Raw genomic sequence first — 21,377 nt, forward strand, 5'->3', positions numbered from 1 at the left:
CCTTCTTTTATTGAAAATGTGAATTTTCAGTCTGATCTTACTACTATAGCAAAACCACACCTGGTAAGGTCAAAGTTAATAAAATTCTCTTTTGTCTATGTGTTGTGTATGGAACACTTGCCTTCCAAATTAAATATACCAGATTGCAATGAAAGATTTAAAGCAGTTTAGAGTTTGGAATGTGTTCCTCATGGGGATAAATAGCATAAGTTTTATGAACCACTTTTCAGGCAGCTTAGGATCCCATTTGAAATCCAGAGAAAAGTTACTGTAGTGAAATAAGCCTAGCCTTTACCTGTGGTATTATTCCACAGCACAAAGCAACAGTTTTAGTTTCTGCTCATTTCAAGCCTACTATGCCACAATTTGTGCAAATCTAAACCTGGATGTATACAGCAAAAGAACACTCACATCAGGACCTTCAGTCATTTAGAACTAATAGAAAAGATTCCTTCCTTCAATCCTGTGAAAACAATTTCATGTAAAGTAAATAAGCTACAAAAGTTTGTCCAGGGATAAAAAGCTTTAAAACATAAGGTGCCCATGATAGATACACAGGTATTCAGTTGTGTGCTTTTTCTGAGTTGTGGAAAGTGCATTTTACTGAGCTGTTCATTTCCATGAAATAATTTTAATTTCCTGTAGAACGGTTAAAACAGAGTGAAAATGAAGGATAACAGTAATTAAGGAAGAAAAAGAGAGGGAGATAGTAATATTGATCTTCTGAGATCTGGCAAATATTTTTGCATGTTTATTATAGGTTTACCTGTCAGTCTTGCACTGTTACAGCACATATTATATTGCTAGGTAAGATCTAGTTACAAGCAGAATTCATTAGTATCATTCATTTTGCATTAGGTGCCTACATGCTACATATGGCTGGTACTTCTGAATGATAAATTAGTTTTAGTAACATTGATTGCTTTTTTAAGAACAATTAATTAGACCTCTAAAAGGTGACTGAATGTTCTCTTAGCAATTACTTCTAAACATGACAAGGAAAATACCTTGGCATCAACAAAATAACTCTGAAACTAAATTTTAAACACAGAAGGAGTATTAAGGTGTTAAAGTCTTGGCAAATATTCTAATAAAGGGATTGATGTGTTATTCTTAGTGAGCTCTTGCTATAGATACAACATAAACTGCAAACAGAGCTTTGTTTGTGTACCGTAAAGGAAATGGTCCTGCTATATTATGTCATTCTCTCATGTTGTCTTCTTTCCTCTTTCTCTCTGATAATTTTTAAAGGTAGAAGATTGACTAGTCCTAAACTGTCTGAAATCAATATGAATTCATCAGGTCTCTGGATAATGGACATCATTGGATCTGACTTGAGCGATGAAGAGGGTCCGATATGCCTTTCTTTTATCTTCTACGGCAATCTGAGTCGCAAAAAGTTGCCACTTCAAGTTACGGGAAAAGCAATTCAGATCAAAGTACTTCAACCTTTCTCTATTGAAAGAAAAGTCTAAGAATCATGTAGCCAATAACCCACTTAATTTTGAGACAAATTGTTTCTTTAAACTAAACTACCAAATTGATTTTTAAGTCCTCTGTGCAGGTTTGGCACAGGTCATCATTTTTGTCTGTAGGTAGTAACGCTGCCGCTTGAACAATGGTTTTTGAAGGAGCAGATTCTCCCAATGTGTGATACTGAGAATGCCTAAGTGAGCAAATTGGTCCCTTGGTGCATATCACAGTATATACCACGCTGCAGGTACTGATTTACAGGTTTTGTTGATCTCACAAAAGTAAGTAATTTGTAAACACACAGTATGCTATGGGATACTATAGAAATTTTGAGGCTGATGATGGAGAAGAAGAATCATAAATGAGACAAAACTTACAGAATTATCATTTTTCTCTTTCATGTAATTTATTCATCCCTGCCACCATGTTTCTCCAGGCTAACCTCCTCTTCTTGCAGGGTTTCTCTCTTTTTTTGCCTGTCATTATAATTGTCTTTTCCCTCTTGATCAGCTCCTTTTTACCCACAAGTTTTCTCCTTCCTCATTTGGTTCTGCCCTTCCATTGTTTGTCTTCATTTCCTCCTATAACCCCTTAACTGAAATATTTACAAACGTCTTTTGCTGAATTGTAGGCTGCTTCTTTTCCCAACGCTCTTACCTCCCTCCTGTAGCTATAATTCCTTTGCATTGCCAACGCTGTCTCACTCTTACGCTTTTCTGGGTTTGTTCTCCATGAAAGAATCTGGAGGTAAACATGGCAGATACCTCCTCTGGCTCAGGAAATCTCTGAGCCACAAACTGCTGGAAGCTAGGACAGTATTCAAGGGAAGTCTAACTACCACCTGTCCCGTTCTTGTACTGCTTGCTCCATCCTTCTTTTGCCCTTTGTGGATTTTGAGGAAATAGTTGATCCCTGTGAGAAAACTGGAAGTTTCAACCTTGATTCACTCCTTAGCCTTAGTTTTAACCTTGATTGGTTCATCCTGTAGCTGCAGAAAAAAGTATAGGGCAGGACTGAGGGAATGGGAGCAAGTGGGCAGACAGGGAAGTGGGAACCTCACAAGCTAGCTTTGCATCAGAGAAATATTTCCATGAAGCCATATCCCAAAATATGTTTCTTCATGATTGACTGCTGCAACCATGGAATCAGGTAGCAAGAGAAAATCATGTGGGGGGTGGGGGAAGAGCTGAAAAGACCCCTGGCAAAAAGCCCTGAAAGTGAAAATATATTACATTTCATTTAGAGGTTTATCGGAAAGCAGCTTTGAAGTTGTGGTTAAAGAAACTGTTTCCTGGTTCTCCTTCCTACTGGTCAGGTAAATTTGACTCAACGATTGAGCTAAGGAAATAGTTGGCTGTTTTCTTATGTTCCTCTTTTCTTTAACGCAAGAGGAACTAAGCAGATTCGCCTAGGCCATAAACGTGATCCAAAATGAGTAGTACCCTGAAGGTTTTCCTAAGTTATTTCTAGGAATCTCTGGTAAATATAAAGAAATAGAATAAAACTGGAAGTGCACTGTCAGAGGAAAGGCTGAAGTCAGATCAAATGCACTTCTAGTAGCTGGGCAGCTTTTGAAATGGAAGGGTAGGGGAAAGAGTATGAGAAGCAGAGAATAGGAAGAGGGAAAGACAACTTCTGTTTTCTCTTTTTCCCTTACAGGGAAAAATCAATAATTAGTTACCTAAGGCCTCCTCTACTTTCACTTACTCAGGCAATGCTGTCACAGAGCTGCTATACTATCTCCAGTAGAACTAGGAGATTTTTTCCCAAGAATGAATGCAATAAGAGGAAGATTTTAATAGGCAGCTTCTATATGAAAACTTGATGTAGGGTAAAGATGGAGGAGCTCTTGGATGTTTCCTCAAAAACAGTTTAATAGTCCTTCAAATTTATAGTTAAATGCACCATTTTTTTGCTACAAGTTGTAAGAAATATTTCTAATAGTGTTCAAAATGTTTTACATTGACTAAAGCATCTGTGCTTGCAAATAGTCTACTGAATCAGTGTAATATCTATGGACACTCTGTCTTGTTCTGTGTACCAATTTCAGCAGTGACTGCCATCATTTGCTCCCTGATATCAAACCTCAAGCATTCCATCTCCTCATTCAGGGTAGTAAATAAATTTTGTATTCATTAGAAAGGGGAAAAATAGTAGCAGTTATAAATCTGTCCCAGTTCTTTAACTACTGAAGTTTGCTCACCTGTTGCATACAGCTGTCAACTACATTTGATCTGGCACAATTAGAATGAGATCCATTAATCTTCTCTTCCTCCTCACATAGGATGAACTGGCAGATATTGGCTTAATAGACAAAGTTCAGGTAACTGGCTCACATAGCAAGCTAAAACAGTCATGGCACTTAGATTTACTGCATATGAAGCACACAGGCACAAAGGAAGAGATGTATTTAGCTTTTGACTGCTGGTTCAACCCTAAAGAAGACAAATGTGTGGAACTGCCGGCTCTCCACGCAGATCAGGAGCCTTTGCCTGGTAAGCTAAATCCTTTTTTTTGCCACTGGGGTCAGGATCTGTCCCTGGAACCCCAGTATATCTCTTTTGGGCCTAAAACACTGTGAGGGTTTCCACGAGAATTTGATATTAAGCAGTATGATTTTTTTTTCACATGCATTTATCACAAAAGAAAGCTGAGAGAACAGAAATCATTGGTATCAGGATTATGACAGATGCTGTAACTGATGGCACCAAACGTAGGATTTGGCTTCTTTCATGCTAGATGATGTTCCACTTTTAGTTTATTTATTATCTCTTCAAATTAATGCTATGTCAGCTGAATATATGTACAAAATATCATCCACTGTGTGATATTACCTGAATCTTCCTATTCACAAAAAAGTATGTGACCTAGAAACATAGTAATTTTTTAAGAATGAAAGAATTGCAGAGTCCCTACAAAACAGAGGCAGAATTTTTAAAATGTGTTATAGTTAGCCAGCAAAGAGATATCCCAGAATTTCAATTGCACTAGTGTTTTTATTAACATTGATGAGAAGTTTACAGCACAGTAAGTAATATTCCACAAAACTATATATTAAATTGCATGTTTCTCTGCTGTTAGTAACACATGCAAATTGTATGATGCCAGAGAGAAAACAAAGTGATTTTTCCCAACCCTCCAGGAGTATGGAGAGGAACAAAAGATTGCATACCGATAAGTTGGCCACTAGCTATTTAAGAACAGGCTTCCCATCTATCCAGTTCATTAGAATAAAGAGGATTGATGGGAATAGTAAAGATCATATATTGAAGCTTTTAGTGACAGTTAAGAGGTTTATTGCTAGAGGCCATAGTACAAAAAGTGTTCTGCTTAAGCAGAAATTAATAGAAAAAGATGGAAGTGGACCAGAAAAAGGAATAAAATATTCCATGTGAACTTTCGCACACTATTCTTTAAAGAGATTTTTCCTGAATATTTCATCCCATTTAAAGTGGAAACTTGGACAAATGAAACACTGAAGACCTTTTAAATTTGTGGGTTTGAGTATGTTTCCATAATTTTAAATAATTAGTAGCCTTGTATTCATTTACTGAAAAAATCTTATGGTTTTGATCCATCAGATTCAAAACAACATTGGATATTGGATGTAATATATGCAGAATGTATGATTATGAATATAGGAAATACAGAACTTGTTAAAAAGCTCTATTTCCCCAATTTATTTATGAAAAAGATGGGAAAAATGTACGTATTGGTGATTATTTTTAGAATTCAAAATTGCTGAATGTTTAACTACATATAAAAAGTCCAGAAATTCAAACAAAAAGATTTTCAAGAAGACACACCTTCAAGCCTCTATTATGCTGAGAACCACATGGAGATACTGTCAGACAGTATCATCCTGATTTGTAAAGCAATTTTGTTTTCAGATATATTAGAAAGATAAGGTGTTTTTCTTGGAAATTTTCTAGGAAAAACATGTGTATATACTCTCCCTTAAAAAATCATTCCATTGATGGGTTGTATGTACTAACCTAAGAAGTTTCCTACAAACCATTTTCTGGACTCCAGTGATGTACAACTGGAAGTGTTAATATCAATTTTATTCTTTGTAGTCCCAATGCTAATTCAGTCTAAAATTTTAGTCAGCTTCTTCCTTGTGTTCCAGTTTGATTACTAGAAACAAAAAAAAAATAATTCATTTTTATGTGTTTGCTCTCATTATTGCTTTGAAAGAGACATCCATTTATGGAGGTGTCTTTAATGAATGTCTTGATAGAATAAATTCAAATAAAGACAAAACAATTTTGAAAGATACTGATCATTGCTTTCCCCAGACAAAGCAAACAACAGGTATATATCTTTATAGGAAGCAAAGTAAAAGCTAAAACCTAAGCATCCAAATAAACAGTAACCTTTCTCAGTAATGTCAATTGCCTGGTTGTAAGGAAAACCATACTAACATAATTACTTCTGTTCTAAAATAATTGATTCCATGAGATTTAGTAAGGCAAACCCACATACACATGCTAATTTGTAATCTTCACAAAAATTGCAATTCCTTTTGTTAAAAGCAGTGAGCACTCTAAATTTTTCCTGCATCTACAAACACATTTGTTCCATTTTCCCCCATCTCTAACATCTAATGTATCCTCTGTCCATGTCTCCTGCATATCCCACCTCATCTGGTGGGGCATGAGGATAATTTTTCATGGCCAGTAAATCCCATCACAGTTATCAGCTATCATTGAATCTTTTCTTAATAATTAAAAACAAACACATGAAGAAAAAATAAGCAAAATTTAAACTTGATTCTCCAAAATTGTTTCTTTCTGCTATCTGTAGAAATATTTCTTAAAAGTGAGTGCCTGATTCCAGACTAGAGGTATTTTACCAGATTGAATTATTCTAAAAAAAACAGATCAAAGTTTAATCAAACAAGATTGAACTATTGCATAGTTTAATTAGATTCTGTGAGATTATCTCAGAGCTTAATTTGTGTTCTGGATATTAGCTAGTGTCACAGAAGGAAATATTTTTTTTTATTTCTTTTCTTTAGTCTGCCCATCTTAGTGTTTGTGAGCACATTATTTTAGTCTATCTGTATCATAAGTCAAATTATTTACCATGCACCTTTTTGGACTTTGGATTAAAAGACATTGATTAATTATTTTTTTTATGAATTCTGTGATAATTCTGTGCAGGACATTGATGTGCATATTAAAACATTGGGACAAAGTTATTGAACACAGTAACAATTAACATTTTAGAAATTCTTGCTGTTAGGCTCCAAATTTCTTGATTTTTTTAGATAATATCTTGATTTTTAGAATGCCATTATTTGTGACTGCAGTTTAAGGTATGCATCAGGAGTTATATAGCAATAGAAGCTCTTTGTAAGTAAGAATTTTGAAAGAACTTTGCAATATATAACTGTCAAAGCAACTATTGAAGATCAGCGTTACCCTCTCTTTACTAAAGGATTTTTAATACCAGTTGCAAACTGGCCTCTTCTGGTTGACTTTAGGCTCCTCTGAGATAAAAAAAGTGTGTTTTCTGGTGTCTACTGACATCCTGCTCCTCTTCACTCCCCCAGTCAAGTCTGATAACACAAGAATGTGAAGAGTTTAAGTGTTTAATATCTGTAGTAAGAAACATCTGTATTAGCAAACATATTGACCTCTATTAAAAATCATCCAACTTTATGTTGTTGTAGTTAATAGATAATTATAACATTTCACTGCTTTGTTGATTACAATAGATCATTATTATGTGGTAGTGTACCATGATATGTTTGAGCATGGAGTAGTTTTTCACTACATGATACTTAACTCTTCCAGATACAATTCAGTCCAGAAGCTTATATGTATCAGATAATTGCTTTTTCATTAAAGTTAATGGTAAGTCTCATGTTATCTTCCAAAGGAAAGAAGTTTAGAGGTGCTTCAGCTAATGTAGTCTTTTGACTTACTAGTCTTCTTAGCTCAAGCATGACTCCAAACGTGCATGAACCAGCCTGGCTTAGGAGTAGAGCTGGTGAAGTGAATCATGCTGTTCTGCTCACTTTTATTGATTCAAATTCCTGCTCACTCAGGCATCTTTCTACCACACTCTGTTGTGTAGGTTAGATGAACCCTGTACTTTTGACTAGGTTAATAAGATCCAATATTCAACTGGCATAAACTGATTTGCTCCACTGTCTTGAGCATATTAGCTGCATGGCTATATCAACTGAGGATCTTGTTCTGAACCTTTAATTTCACAGAAAAAATGATTTAAATTTTTTGACACTTCTTAAGTGATAAATTAGCAGGGCTAGCCAACAAGTTAGTTTTCCACATTTTTTTGCCATAGAACCAAATGAGCATTTTAAAAATATCCCTGCCTACTCTACTCCTCTTTGATTCTTTGTTGCCTAACATTCATTTAAAAACAAAACTGGGGACATAAAAACATAATGGGGAATTATGACAATAATCTCTGGAATACTTATTCCCCATATTGCTTTTTTCTATTTATTTCACTGTTTTGTAGAGTAGAACTTTTGCAGAAGCCTATGAAAAAAAGTCTGTTGGCTCTATCCAACAGCTCTGAAAAACAGCACCATACCCTGCCCCTTTTATATGCTCAACCCTACCATCTTATCTTTCCATGGAAAAAGCTATAGAGGAGAGCAGTGAGAGCAAAGGTCTTGAGAGCTCCGACAGGAGGAGTTCATTTGATAGTACGTTTCCTCCCCCACAGCTTTTCTTACTGTTTACCTGCCATTGGAAAAATGACCTGCATTGCCTGATTTCATTACAAAGTTAAAATCACAATGGTGTAAAAGGTTTAACTATACCTCTGACATTCAGAAAGGATGTGATTATGTCATTTAAACTGTTCACCCTTGAAAGGCTATTGAGAGTTCTGTGGGTAAATGTTACTGAATTATCACAATAAATGATATTTAAATGCATAGTCCATAGCAAATTCAACAACAGGCAAATTCAGAACACAGCCTTCCATTCTAGCTGTAAATCACATTTTATTCCCTTTTTAATGAGCATTAGGTGATCACTTTCAGTTTTGTACTATGTTAGCTTGCATCTGAAAGTGAGCTTTTATAAATAGGATTGGGAAGAGACAAAGAATGGCAAAGTTGAACGGAATATCTTATTTTAGTAGTTTTTTTTGTTGGGGTATGTTGTTCATCTGGTAGTCAGAATGGTCCCGTACTCATCCTAAAAACTTTTACCCCATTTCTCAGAATCACTTTTATGTCACATCTTCCTTCACAGGGGTTACTTTGTATATTTTTATTTCACTTATAGAGTGAAGTCCTTTCTTTGATCCAAAGCCTTTGAAAATGAACAGGAAGTATTTGCCATGACTACATTGAGCTTTAAATTATGCATCAAGAGATTCAGAAGATTCAGCTGAAAATAACTACCTCAGCAAAAATAATTAGATATGTTTCTGATTTTCAGTGTATATTTTGTTTGAATGCTACTTGTGTGATTAAAGCTAAGCTCATGATGAAGTATATTAATGATTCTGGACAAAAGCAGTAAAGATGATTGTGAACACTGTGATTTCTAATCTATCCTACATGAGAGATCAGATCTGTGGATCAAACTCTCCTGACCTTATTCACACAAGTAGCCTTTTGACTTCAATGAATCTGCTTATATGAAGAAAGTATACAGGCAAGGCAACACTGTAGATGATTAACACAGAATCTTATCTTCATATCTTAACTCCTCTAAAAGCAAAAATACCATTGGCTAAATGCTAAAGAGTCATCTGGACAGCTCACATACTTTCAACTATCTGGATCTCCAGCAAGAGCAAGTTTGTGTAGCTACGCTGACTTTAATGCAGCTATGTTGTCTTTCACACGGCAGTGCATATTTAACTGCCTCGAAGAAAGGGATATGAGATACATTAGGACCCCAGCCTAAGAAAACTCTTGGTTTACTTCTTATCATCAAACATGAATGATGCTGTCAATTACAAGTACTTTCCCAGCCCTTGGTTTAAATGATTAAAAAAAAATAAAAATCCCAGGGGAAGTCTCTGAAGTAAAATAAATAGTGCTGCAGTGAAATAAAGTTACTTTTTAGAAAACATTTTCTTGGGTATCATCCCCACATAGTAAAACATGAAGAGAAACAAAGACATTTCAGAAGTTTATTGAATGAGCACAACTTTATTTGAGGACTGACACAGCTCTTATCATTTGACAAATCCTTTTAGATACTAATTTTCCAATCAGTATGCAAAGACCCTTTAGAAACCTTGTTCCAGTTATTTGACCTTTTTATTTTTAATATATAAAGAAATAGCTATATAAATTGTCACAATATTTGAATTCAGGCCTTTTGATTATAACACTTGATATGAATAGCACCAGCTTGTGAAAAAAGCTGTAAGAAAAGCTTAAAAATAAATATCCTCAGAACACTTTTTTTTTTCTCCCCTCCCTGTTTTCCTATCACCTACGCTTGAAAATAAATGACAGCCTTAGCTTCTGGGTTCTAGCAATTATTCTCAAACCTACCAGAAAGTTCTCATAATTATATCTTTTTCAAGGATGTACGGTTTGGTTAAATTGGGCCATTTCTATCTTGGAATAAATTTGATTCAAGAAGCAAACTGTACTGAAAATACCAGATGTTTCCAGGATGTATACTTAGCTATTTGTGTATTCTGTGTTGTCTTTTAGACTGAAATATGTATTTCAGACTTGAATAATGTGTATTTCAGTGTTCTTTGACTTGTCGATTGTGACTGAAAGTGCTTCTTAGTTTCTCCTTGGTTTCATGTCTGTCTTAAGCACCATTTCCCTTCTTTGCTCACATGTGTTTCCTGGGAAAGCAGATATATAGCCAGGTAGGGACAAGTGGCAGAGTGAGGCTGGAAAAGTTTCTCCATCACATAACTGTCACATAGTCTAGATGTTGTCTATGTCTGCTTTACTGTGCCAGTGATGAAGGTTGTGGGAGTTGGGGCTGAATAGTTTGGCATAGTCAAAGATAGCTCAGCATGTGTAAAATGCTGGATTTTAAGGGGGCACAGTCCTTAAGAAAAAAAATCAGTCTTGATTTTTTACACAGATTTCTTATGGTAATCTGAGTAAGAGCAGACATACACTTGGAGGAAAAAAAACCCCAGCCCCCAAACCCCCTTCTTATTTTTTTCCATGGCTCCTTCTTGTTAAAATTATGCAAATAACCATGAATATTGAGAATGTGACCTGCTTCTTTTAAGTATTTCCTTGTTCCTTGTTTCCATGATAAACTCAGGGGCTAAAATAGGTCATTTAAAGAATGAACATAGGAGTTTTTCATTAAGTTTCTTTGGAATTAATGTAATCTAGTCTCATCTACATCACTCCCCTGTGTATCACGTCAGAAAGAGGCACAGAAGCAGAAGCTCCACATAGTGGCCATAGATGTCTCTTCTAATCTTTATACTATGACCACAACTGAGAAAATCAGGAATGCTTTCTCATAAACTCAAATTTCACTTAGCTGATCTGGTTTTGTGGGTCAGTATATAGTACATGGGAGATTCTTTGGAGACTGATACCAAATGTGAGGAGGTTTTCTATTCATGTATTAAAGCTGATGTTGAAGAATTTTTAATTCAGTAATTCTGTTTCACATTCACATGTTTTAACTCAAGAATGTTGTGAGAGTATTACGGTCTGGCTAGTGAGAAAGCTTGATAGTCCTGATGTGTTCATTCATTGGGAGGTAATTACATGAATTTAAAGCTTAAGACAATCAGGTCCCAGCACTCTTCTGAGTCATTTATAAGTCTAACCTCCCATTTCATTTCAAGGAGAAAATAATAGAGAGAGAGGTAAGGAAGAAACAATGAAATATGAGTAGGTAGTCTTAAAAAGCAAAACTCAGACTTTCCAAAGAGCATGTAAGCATAAAGTATTTCTTAGAAAGGAATTCCCTACCTTAGGGGGAAGGGGCTAGTACATAGGAGATCCTGTGCCCCAAACAGCAGCCAATAGTCCTGATTTTCTGGGAGTGGTGTCCGAGCAGGACAAATCTGTATTCTGCAGGTTGCCAAACAGGGAGTTATGCAGCAAGAATGTTTTGGTTATCACTAGGACTGAAGAGACCTGTACTCCCTCTTCTGTGGCATAGTATGGGGTTCAGATGAAACTTGCAATTGTTTCTACCAGGGATCGGTACATAATACAGGTGTTGGGCAAGAGGACAAAGAGCGTTTTGTTCTGCTGACTTTTTGGTTTTGTATGTGTATTTTTTCTAAAGTTGTGGAATATACAATCCATTTGCACACGGGAGACTTGAAGAAAGCAGATGCCACTGGTGAGGCCTATCTTTGTATACAAGGAGAAAAGAGTGACTCGGGGAAACGATGGCTTAATTCAAGAAACAGCCTGATCACTTTTGCTAGAGGGCAGGTAAAAAAATGAGGAAAAATGTAACTGAATCTGTGAGTGTCTTTTTGTTAAAATTTATATTTACATAAAGTCTTTCATGGACAAAGTATCAAAAATATGAGTGTTTTGTGTTCCATATAGACATAATTTTCTCTTGTAGCTGATGTGATTGTCTCCATAGGTAACATGTTGCTTTTAAGCATTGTCAGCATTGTGCAACAGAGAAACAGTTAAGTTGAAGTAATTTTGAGTGGGATTAAATATACTCTAAAAGTTGTTTTGATTTTCCAGACTTTTAAGGCCAGGGAGGTATCAGTGCTTGTTAAGATGTGCTTGATTGATAGAACTGATAGGTAACATTTCTTTAGGATATCTTGCCTTTGTAGCTACTTTAAACTGACCTTTTCTTGTCAACTTTCCTGAACACTAATAGTGTTCCACGCAGAGTTTTATTTTTTCATGTTTCCAATTCTTCCACCCACTTATTGCTTTTAAACATGGTAAACATATTATTGCTCTTTGAGGCTTAAAGGGCTTTTCCTAAAAGAGTAATTTCTGGAGTAGTTATTGGCAAAAGAACAAAGTAACTAAAACAAATTTCAGATCAAAAGGAAATGTTTATTTCAGATCAAAAGGAAATTTCTAGCTGATACATTACTAGACCCTACTGTTTGCTCTGAGTTTAGGTTTGGAAGATTTTTAAATTTTTGTTTTAAAGTAATCATAAAATCATTGCAAAGTACATAGGAATCTTCTTTTGGGGAGGGAAGGAGAGAGTATTTCATCATTGCCAGCCAACCCAGATTAGTTTGTTCTCTGATGTAGAAATCTAGAGAAATCTGCTTGCAATATGCTTCATTTATTATTTAAATGTGTCTCTGTTTATTTTATCTGCTTTTCAGTTCTAACGATTCCAGAGGACACAATGGTTGTTGTCTGAAAACCAGACTGAATCTTTGTTAATCATTATGCCCTCTGTATTCCTGTATTTTCTTTCTCCATTGTGGAAGAGAATATATGTGCCCAATGTCACATTCATTAAAAACTGATCATACTGCTAGCTCAGATGTCACAAAATAAATTTGAAACTAATGATGACAGGATAGTAGGGTTCATCTGGCTTTAAGAAGTAACGTACAAAATTTTATTAATTAATATCTTTTGTGATATAAATAATAGTTCTATATGATATATCTTTAAGATAATACCTTAAAGAAATCTGGACAGCAAAACTGCTTGCTACAATGGATAAGGTATCAGTACAGACTGAAAGAATGTATGTTTCTTTTTCTTTAAGAATAAAACTTGTAGAGAAAAATATGTGAACAATACGATTGACACGTGAATACTTGCTGCAGTGGAAATCTGCAAATTCACAAGGATTTTTACTATGTAATCCAGATTCTGTGTCAGTTTTTGAATGGGCTTGTTCAGAAGGCTAAATCCTTCATCTGAAATTATAAAGGGCTTTTCTATATCCAGGGCCATAGCACCCTAATCTTCTTCTTATAGAAAAGAATTTGAGTAGCAACTGTTTGGGTATTCATTCTCTCAGTTTTCTTTACTCCAGCTTGCCCTCAAATGCCTAATTCTCTGTTCTCAGTCTTTGCTCTTTTCTTCTAGATGACTTGTGATCAATATGGTAGCATGGATTTTTGTATGTTTGGAAGCAACCATAGGTACAACATTTCTTGTTTGTTTTGAAACCTCCCAGTTTGTCCCAAACTTTTGTCTTCAAATTGAATTTTCAATCCAGACAAGTGGTTCTGTCTACAACAGGATAGCTCATGAAGTCATGAGAAATAAGCCAGTTTTACTCATGGAGATTTTATTCTGCAGCAGGTTTCCCAAACAAGTACATGAATCTGTTCATGGATAGTTTGTTTTCAAACCTCATTTCTTCAGGCCCAGTTCAAAAAAGCCAACAAATATATACTTCAAACAATGTGTCTCCCCACTGTCAGTGTCCATACTTATGTGAGCTTTCCCACTGATTATGAGGAAAGATGACTGCAAAAAGACAAACGTATATATGCAAGAAGGTGAATATACTATGAAGTTTTACAGTAGGGAAAAAAAGGGAAGATTCCATGAAGTCTATTCATCATCCAAGTCTGTTTTATGGGGAAAATTTGACTTATTATAGAGATGGCTTAAATGAAAACTCCTTATCCCAATCGCACAGTGATTGAAAACTTCCCAGATACTATTCACTTCATGCCCATTTACTTGCCGAATTCCCACTAAATTAACTGTGAATTTTAATGAAAATGAAATTGATCCAGATGTTCAGAATTATTAGATACCTGTTGTTCGTCAGTTTCATTGGGAGTTATGTTCTGGATCAAAGTAACTTTCAACATGAGTAGTAATTGGATCTGATTTGGTTATTTCAGTCCATGAAGGTACTAGAAACGAACATTTCATTGCTAGTGTGTGTATATGATGTTGCCAAAATTCCTTCCTATTAAATACAGCAGCATTTTGAAATTCATAATTTATAATATTAACTGGATCAGAAAATATCAATTATAGCATGTAACGTTTAATTGTGAACTCAAAGACAATGGAATGGCATAAAGAATAGAAATTTGTTTCCATTGAGATACAAAACAATGACCAGACACACAAGGCTAAACTGATAAATATTCAAAAGCAGATACATATTAAGTTTGATTAAAATATAATTTTGATTATTTTCATTTTGCAGGTGGATGTTTTCAAAATCAAAGCAGTATACCTTGGCAAGTTGAACCAAGTTCTTGTTGGATTTAAGAGTCTAAAAAAAGGTCAGCAATTTTTTCAGTTAATGTATGGTAATAATCTAGGAGTAATAATCTAGGTAATAATTTAGGAGATCCTAAAATTTCAGAAATACCTTAAATTTAAGATTAAAAATCACAAGAGTTTTTTTAGAAGTACTAGGAAATTTGAAATTGCTTTCCATTTTCTGCTGTTTATTACTTCTGTTAGACTACCTGTGTCAAGTATCCAGCTTAGTTTTACTAAAATGTGTAAAGAATTCCCAGGAAATGTGACAGTGTAAAAATGGTAAAATTATATGTGAAACTTTTCTCCATAGAAGTTACTATGCATTTATAAGTATAGTCAATAAAGCTTTTGTTTTTTCAGGAACTAATATGACATCAATGCTTTTGAGGTTTTTGACATTTTTATCTTCCTCTCCATTTTTAGATGATTGACTTTTTAATTTTAAAAGAGAAATTTCTTTCAGGACTGAATGCTTCTAGGTAAAGATAAGAACAGCAAATCAGTTTGTCAGATTGGAAAGTGGAACACCGAAGAAAGGCTCTTCCGGCCTCATATCTTCTTTTCTTCTAACGCATGAGAAATACAGGGATTCTGCATATGTGAGGTTGTGGCAGACAGAAAGGCTGCACTTCCTGCACATCTTTTATTGCCCTCCTTCAGACTCCCCAGCAGTTGTTGAAGTTAAAGAAAATTGCTTATTTCTTAAAAAAAAAAAAAAGCAGCAAGGAGAATTATGAATTGATATTTTCTTCAATATTTTGTCTACAATTTTGGCCCATTGTTTTTAGAGGCAACAGAACAGAGATTCTATAGATATCCTACTTCTGCAGATAATGTTGATAATGGAGATAAGATTGTTCCAGAGCATGATAAGCTGAGTCTCTTGTTCTTTCATCTTTATCAAAAACCCAAGACTATAACATGACTGTAGGTTAAACTCAGACTCGGAAAAACTGATTTGGAGACAATTTCCCATGTATTTCCTAGATGATAACACTAAAATTAATGATCAAATTTTCATTGACTTCACCAAGACTTGGAGTATAATCAGGTTTACCATGACTCAGAGATCTGGTCTTCAAATGCTTGATTTCCAGAGAATCAACACAATGGTCTCAATCATGAGAAAATCTTCAGCTGAAGTTTATGCCTTATTAGATAGCACAAAACCTCACCAGAAAGAAAGTTGTGTGTTGAGCAGATTTTCTGATGGCTAATGTGGTAGAAATCCTGATCCTTTTTCCTTTAGGTCATTGATAATATAATTTCCTCTAGGGGATTTCTTCTGTCTAGAGATCTCATACAGAAGCCTTTCCATCTTTTAGGACACTAATAGATCATTAACTCAAATCTATTTGTATGTTTAATTTCACAAAACCTTTAAGACTTCTTCATTTTGTCAAATATTTTAGAGTCCAGGGGAAAAGACATAAACACATTTAGACACAGCCAATATATATTCAGAAGTCTTATTTCCTGAAGAAGTGCAGCAAAAGAAAACATTTTCTTGATTTTCTAAAAACAGAAACTTATGACTGCATACACAGAACTTTTTGTTGCTTAAAAGGTATAAATTGATAACGTCCTGTTTATTTTCAATCAGATGAGTGGTTCTTGGAAAAAATTGTTATAAAAGAAGTCCTCTACCCTTTTTCTGCACATGTTTTTGTTCACAATGACTGGATAAATAAACGCTCCAAGAAAGATTTTGTAGAAGTGGCAATTCCACTCAAAGGTAATACCAGCACAAATGTCCTTCATTTGCGTGAATCACTACTGCGTGGCAAAGCACAACAGGATCAGTATAAGGCTATTTCACAATGTAGGCAGAACTGAGTATTGGTAACCCAATGGTGAGGGGCAGGGGCCTGGACCAAGGCGAATCATGCCTTCTGTAATTAAGGAGGAAGAAATTATGCCTGGGGTGGAGATGGAAGTAACAGTATTAAAAGTCTCCTCTGGCAGCACATAACCTGTCCTTGGAATAATACAGAGAAGACAGGTGTGGCCCCTGCAAAAGTGTGACATGAAGTCATGAAGCAGCTGGCCTGGTTTTCTATACTTCCACCGGGATAAAATGAGTAATGAGGGTTTTGCAGCTTTGTTGCCTGACTTGCCTGTGCTAGATCTAACACTACCAGGCAATGTAACCTTGCATCTTTTGGCTTATACTGCCTTATAACTTAGACATGAGCTCTGAATATATGTTCTTCATTGCAGAAACATCTGTGACATCTCTCATAAAAAATTTTGATACTAAAAGTAGAGGACGATGGCAAACATGGGTACACTGTACACAAGTACCAGAAGATGTTCCTGATATTCAAGTTGTTGTATTTGGAAGAAAAGGGAAATCCCCTGCACAGAAAGTTCAGAATCTGAGTGATAATCCATTTTTGGTCTGTTTCTTTTCTATTTCATACAAATCTTACCAAACAGTTTCAGTAAAGTAAAAATTGTAGCCAACATATGTGAAGTTGTATGGAATTATTTTTTTGTCGCAGTCAATGTTTATACCTCCATGTCTTAAATAAACAGCACTTCTCACGTGGGCTAATACATATCACTTAGGAAAGCTCTCTTGAGCAAATGCCAACTTTGACATGAAAAGCCTCATTAACTTTGAATTAAGACTATTATGCCTTAACAGTAAGGCAATAAATAATGAAGCTATTCCATCCTTCCTTTACATTCTACTTCTCAAACCTCAGCTAATCTGCTTTCACTACTTAGAAACTGTCTCTCTACAATGAGCTTGGGTCTGGGCAAATGTCAGTTCTCTAGTTTGCACATGAAGTAATGGTTACATACAATGTAGAGTTAATTTTTTTAAAATATATTTTTCTAACAGTTGACTGTTGGTGATATTGGAGACATAACAAAGATTTCCTTTGTGTTATCTGGTCCATGCTTGGGAAGAGGAATTAAACTTCACAAGGTATTCCAAATACGATACATATAAACTTGTAATATTTTTCATAATACCAGTAAATATCTTCTGTTAAAAGACAGATTTTTAGCTTTGCTTTGCTTTGCACCACACTAGCAAGGCCAGATATCTTTTGGCTCGGTTACCTGGCATCTACAGATGATTACCTACAGCTTCTAGATCTCTGTGTGTGCAGATCTACCTTGTTTGGGCCTGCTGAATATGCTATACCTATTCACTGATGTGCAGATCCATTCTTCATAGCTCATCATGACATGGAAGGCAGTGTTTTCTGCTGATGTTCAGAAACATTAGTCCCTGCATGGAAATACTGAGTCTCCTGACAGAAAGCAACCTACTTGTGGAAATGAATTAAGCTGATATTTTAGTATTTGTTCATTACAACATGGTCATCAGTGGGCCTTAAACATCTGATTGTAGTTTAATATGTACTTCAGACCTTTCATAAAAAGAGATGGTGAAATGACTTAATGCTGTCAATTGTATAATTCAACCACATTTTAAATGTATACCTTTCCCCAGGGTGGTTAGGAAGATTGAATAGGCAGGTGTTGGGGCTGAACAATACTTGGGCTGTGGGGAAATACTTCATCTTGAAGGTTAATGCAAAGAAAAATTGTGTCAATAAGCAGTGCCTGTAGGCAAGGGCACAAAAAGCATTGTGGACATAGCATTGAATCATTCCAAACTTACTAGAATATTTGTCTGGACTGGGCCACACAGTACCTTAACCCTACTACTGATTTAAAAGATCAAAGAGTGATTCCTTAAATGAACAAACAGTCCAGAAACTGTTCTGATGGGGAATGCTCAACAGCTGCATTCAAAGATAAAATTTTAATATGTTGATGGTATTCAAAGGAGCATGAAGTCTGAGTTTATGAATTCCTAAGGATAGAGGAGGAGTTTATCGATCATATTTTCTCCCCAAATATGTTCTTTGTCAGCTGATTTTGCAGTCTCAGTTTAGGCTACAAGAGTGGAAAGAATAGGTAAGCAAAACTAATTTCTCATTTAAAATATGCATCTCCAGGCCATTTGATAAAGCAGTCCAATGATATGTTGACACTACCCTCACCATATCCATTGTGTGATTATGTAGTATGATATCAGCCTCCAGAACTGGTGGCTCAAAACATGGCAGAAAACTCATAAATGTAATTGCTTGTTTTCTGCTTTCTTTTCAAAGAGAATGCTTTGCAAATGGCTAAATGTTTTTTATTCATGCTTTAAATACTTTAAAAGTTATTTAAGAATTGGTTTGTTAGTAGCTATAAATTGACAAGGAGTCAATAGGTTGTTGCTATAAACCTATGTAGTCTCTTCTATTGGTGCATTTACAACCCAAACATAAGCCACAATAACATATACTGCTTGTGCTAGTAATAAGCTTATAATATCTATTACTCATGTACTAGTCCATTTATAAACTATTTATTTAGCATAATCTAAAATGTAACAAGTTGTTTTCACTTTAAGAGGGCTCTTACAGTGAGGTAAAAAATAGAAATGCTGTATAGAAATAGATAATAGGAGGCAGGATGTGTAAGCTTACTATGAATCAGTGGTCAAACCCAGCCACAACTGAAAAGAATCCTCTTCCTTGCTTTCTCCTTAAGTGACAAAAGTAATAGCCAAAGTTTCAGAAATTTCACAAAACCCAGAGATTACAAATGAAACTGCAAAGGCTAAAAAGGAGATAATATCCCTATGTTCTTTATGCTACTATTTTCTCTATTTTGGTGTTTATAACAGCTTCAAAGTACCAGAGTTTTTACTGTTGATCTACAGTTTACTGCACACTTATGTAGAAAATGATATAATCTTAATGAAAATTTATGTCTTTTCTTTAACTTTTGAAGATTTGCATACTGTAGAATAAGTAGAATTTTTCTTGCTCAAAGGTAGAGTTTCTGGCCCTTTCCAAAATAAAATACAAAATAATTTTTACTTTAGTGTCGAATATAGAAACACTGTATGGTTTGGATGTTCACATATAGTTCACACTTGGATGTGATCTTACAATTAACAAGAATCTGTCAGGTACATTTTATTTTAAGGCCAAAGTCTGCATAAATTTACACATCTTTTTATGAGTCCAGTTTCTGTAGGATGTCTGCCTGCATATGCAAGTAACCCTTAGTCCAATTTTAATACTGATAGGAGTTTGTGATACTAATTGATATTTAGTTAGGAATGTTTATATTGATAGAAGTTAGGGAGGATATTTTTGTGTGAGAAGAAATGAGACATTTAGTTTGAGAAAATTCAGTTATTACAAGTGTAAAAAATGGGAAAACAACTGGCTGCAATTTTAGTGGAATTTAACAGTATCTAAAGAAAACCACTGTTTACTCATGTAAGTAATAGTTTAATTCTGGAAATGGCCGTGGAGAATTGTTTACTTTCATCTGGATGTCTTGTGCCTGATCTTGTGAAGCACTGGGCACAAAGCATAAGCAGTAATGGAAATATTCACTACTTACATTTCTAGGAACTCAAGGGCAAGATAGTCTGACAAAATTATTAAGAGTGGAACTATCAAATTCCTAATTATTTCAATTATATAATTTGATTATATAAACATTTATGCATTTCCAAGCTTGCACATGAAGTCTATGTAAGGAAATCTGTACTCAGGTTTTCCAAATAGTAGTGTTTGTATCCTGTACAATGACACTCAAGCTTTTGTTACTGTCACTGGTGTCAGTAATAGTAAAACAGTCACCAGAGAAATTCTGGGAATCCCTGCCTAAAAATTTCAATTACTTAATGTCTCAATGAAATTAAGTTTTTGTTGAATTTTGTTTTCTTTTTAATGTCTTGGATATAATATTTTTATACAAAGAGATTTCAAAGGCTGAAGAAACCATATCTGCCAAGTTGCAGTCATTAGCTATTTATCAAATTCAATCCTTCATGCAATAGTTACCATAAATGTTCACGCATATGCTTGATAGTTTGTCGTTCTGTATTTTATAACCTGACCTAAAATAAAGTTCACTATCTGAGTTGCCCTCCCGTGAAGCTGAGCTCCACATTGTCTCCGTATCTAGGATAGGTGAGCTTTCAAAGCTGTGCTTCCTAAGTTTGGAGGTTCTAAGTTCACAGATTTGGAACCTAATTTGTTCAGTCTCCACTGTGTATTTAAAGTCAGGTGGAGTGAAGCTGAGCCTAAACTCCAACCTTCTATTGGAATTCATTCTTCAAATAATGTATCTCCACAATGAGCCCCAAAGGCCACTAGACACCTAATTTCTGCCAACTTTGAAAATCCTAACTGAGATATAGCAAGTCACATACAAACAAATAAAAAGCAGCAAAGCAGATGTTTTTGCAAAATGGTAATATGCTATTAAGATTGATGTAACTGTGTTCATTCAGTTGATATTCTGAAATTACATCTATATACAGGCCTATTTAATCTGTATCCTTCATTGGTTCTTTACAAATGGGTCCTATGCCTGCGTCAATATGCAATGAATACACCTATAAACATCAGGCTGCAGAATCAGTGGCTTTCAGCAACTACAGTAGCTCTTATGCAGCGTCAAGTTATAAAGTGTTTGCAGGGATTAACAATAGGAAGAAATTTCAGTTTCTGTTGGGATGGAAATAAGAAACAAAATGATTCAGATATATGAATTTCTTCTTCTGATTCTGCTTGCAGCTTCGGCTAAAAGACCTGGACACTAAACAAGAGTTGGGCTTTCACACTGAAGCCCAGTGTCTCTTTGGAGAAGATGGATCTGAGACTGTGACAGAGCTAGCAGCGGTCAGGCCAGACAAGCCACCACTCAGGGGTAAGTTGCT

The 21,377-nt window shown here is 35.2% G+C and overlaps 1 protein-coding gene across 1 annotated transcript in view; it reads left to right on the forward strand.

Annotated features, from left to right (window-relative positions):
• Nucleotides 1-21,377, forward strand: part of LOC121085629 (lipoxygenase homology domain-containing protein 1-like) — a 144,372-nt gene that overhangs the window by 73,472 nt on the left and 49,523 nt on the right. The window contains exons 21-29 of the mRNA XM_040588484.1: nucleotides 559-568; nucleotides 1,259-1,439; nucleotides 3,758-3,968; nucleotides 11,712-11,863; nucleotides 14,553-14,631; nucleotides 16,218-16,349; nucleotides 16,835-17,013; nucleotides 17,466-17,552; nucleotides 21,235-21,367. Of these exons, the coding sequence (XP_040444418.1) occupies nucleotides 559-568; nucleotides 1,259-1,439; nucleotides 3,758-3,968; nucleotides 11,712-11,863; nucleotides 14,553-14,631; nucleotides 16,218-16,349; nucleotides 16,835-17,013; nucleotides 17,466-17,552; nucleotides 21,235-21,367 (1,164 nt within the window). The remainder of the gene's footprint in view (nucleotides 1-558; nucleotides 569-1,258; nucleotides 1,440-3,757; nucleotides 3,969-11,711; nucleotides 11,864-14,552; nucleotides 14,632-16,217; nucleotides 16,350-16,834; nucleotides 17,014-17,465; nucleotides 17,553-21,234; nucleotides 21,368-21,377) is intronic.

The sequence above is a fragment of the Falco naumanni genome, chromosome 3 (assembly GCF_017639655.2).
Source record: "Falco naumanni isolate bFalNau1 chromosome 3, bFalNau1.pat, whole genome shotgun sequence".
In the NCBI taxonomy this organism is placed as follows: domain Eukaryota; kingdom Metazoa; phylum Chordata; class Aves; order Falconiformes; family Falconidae; genus Falco; species Falco naumanni.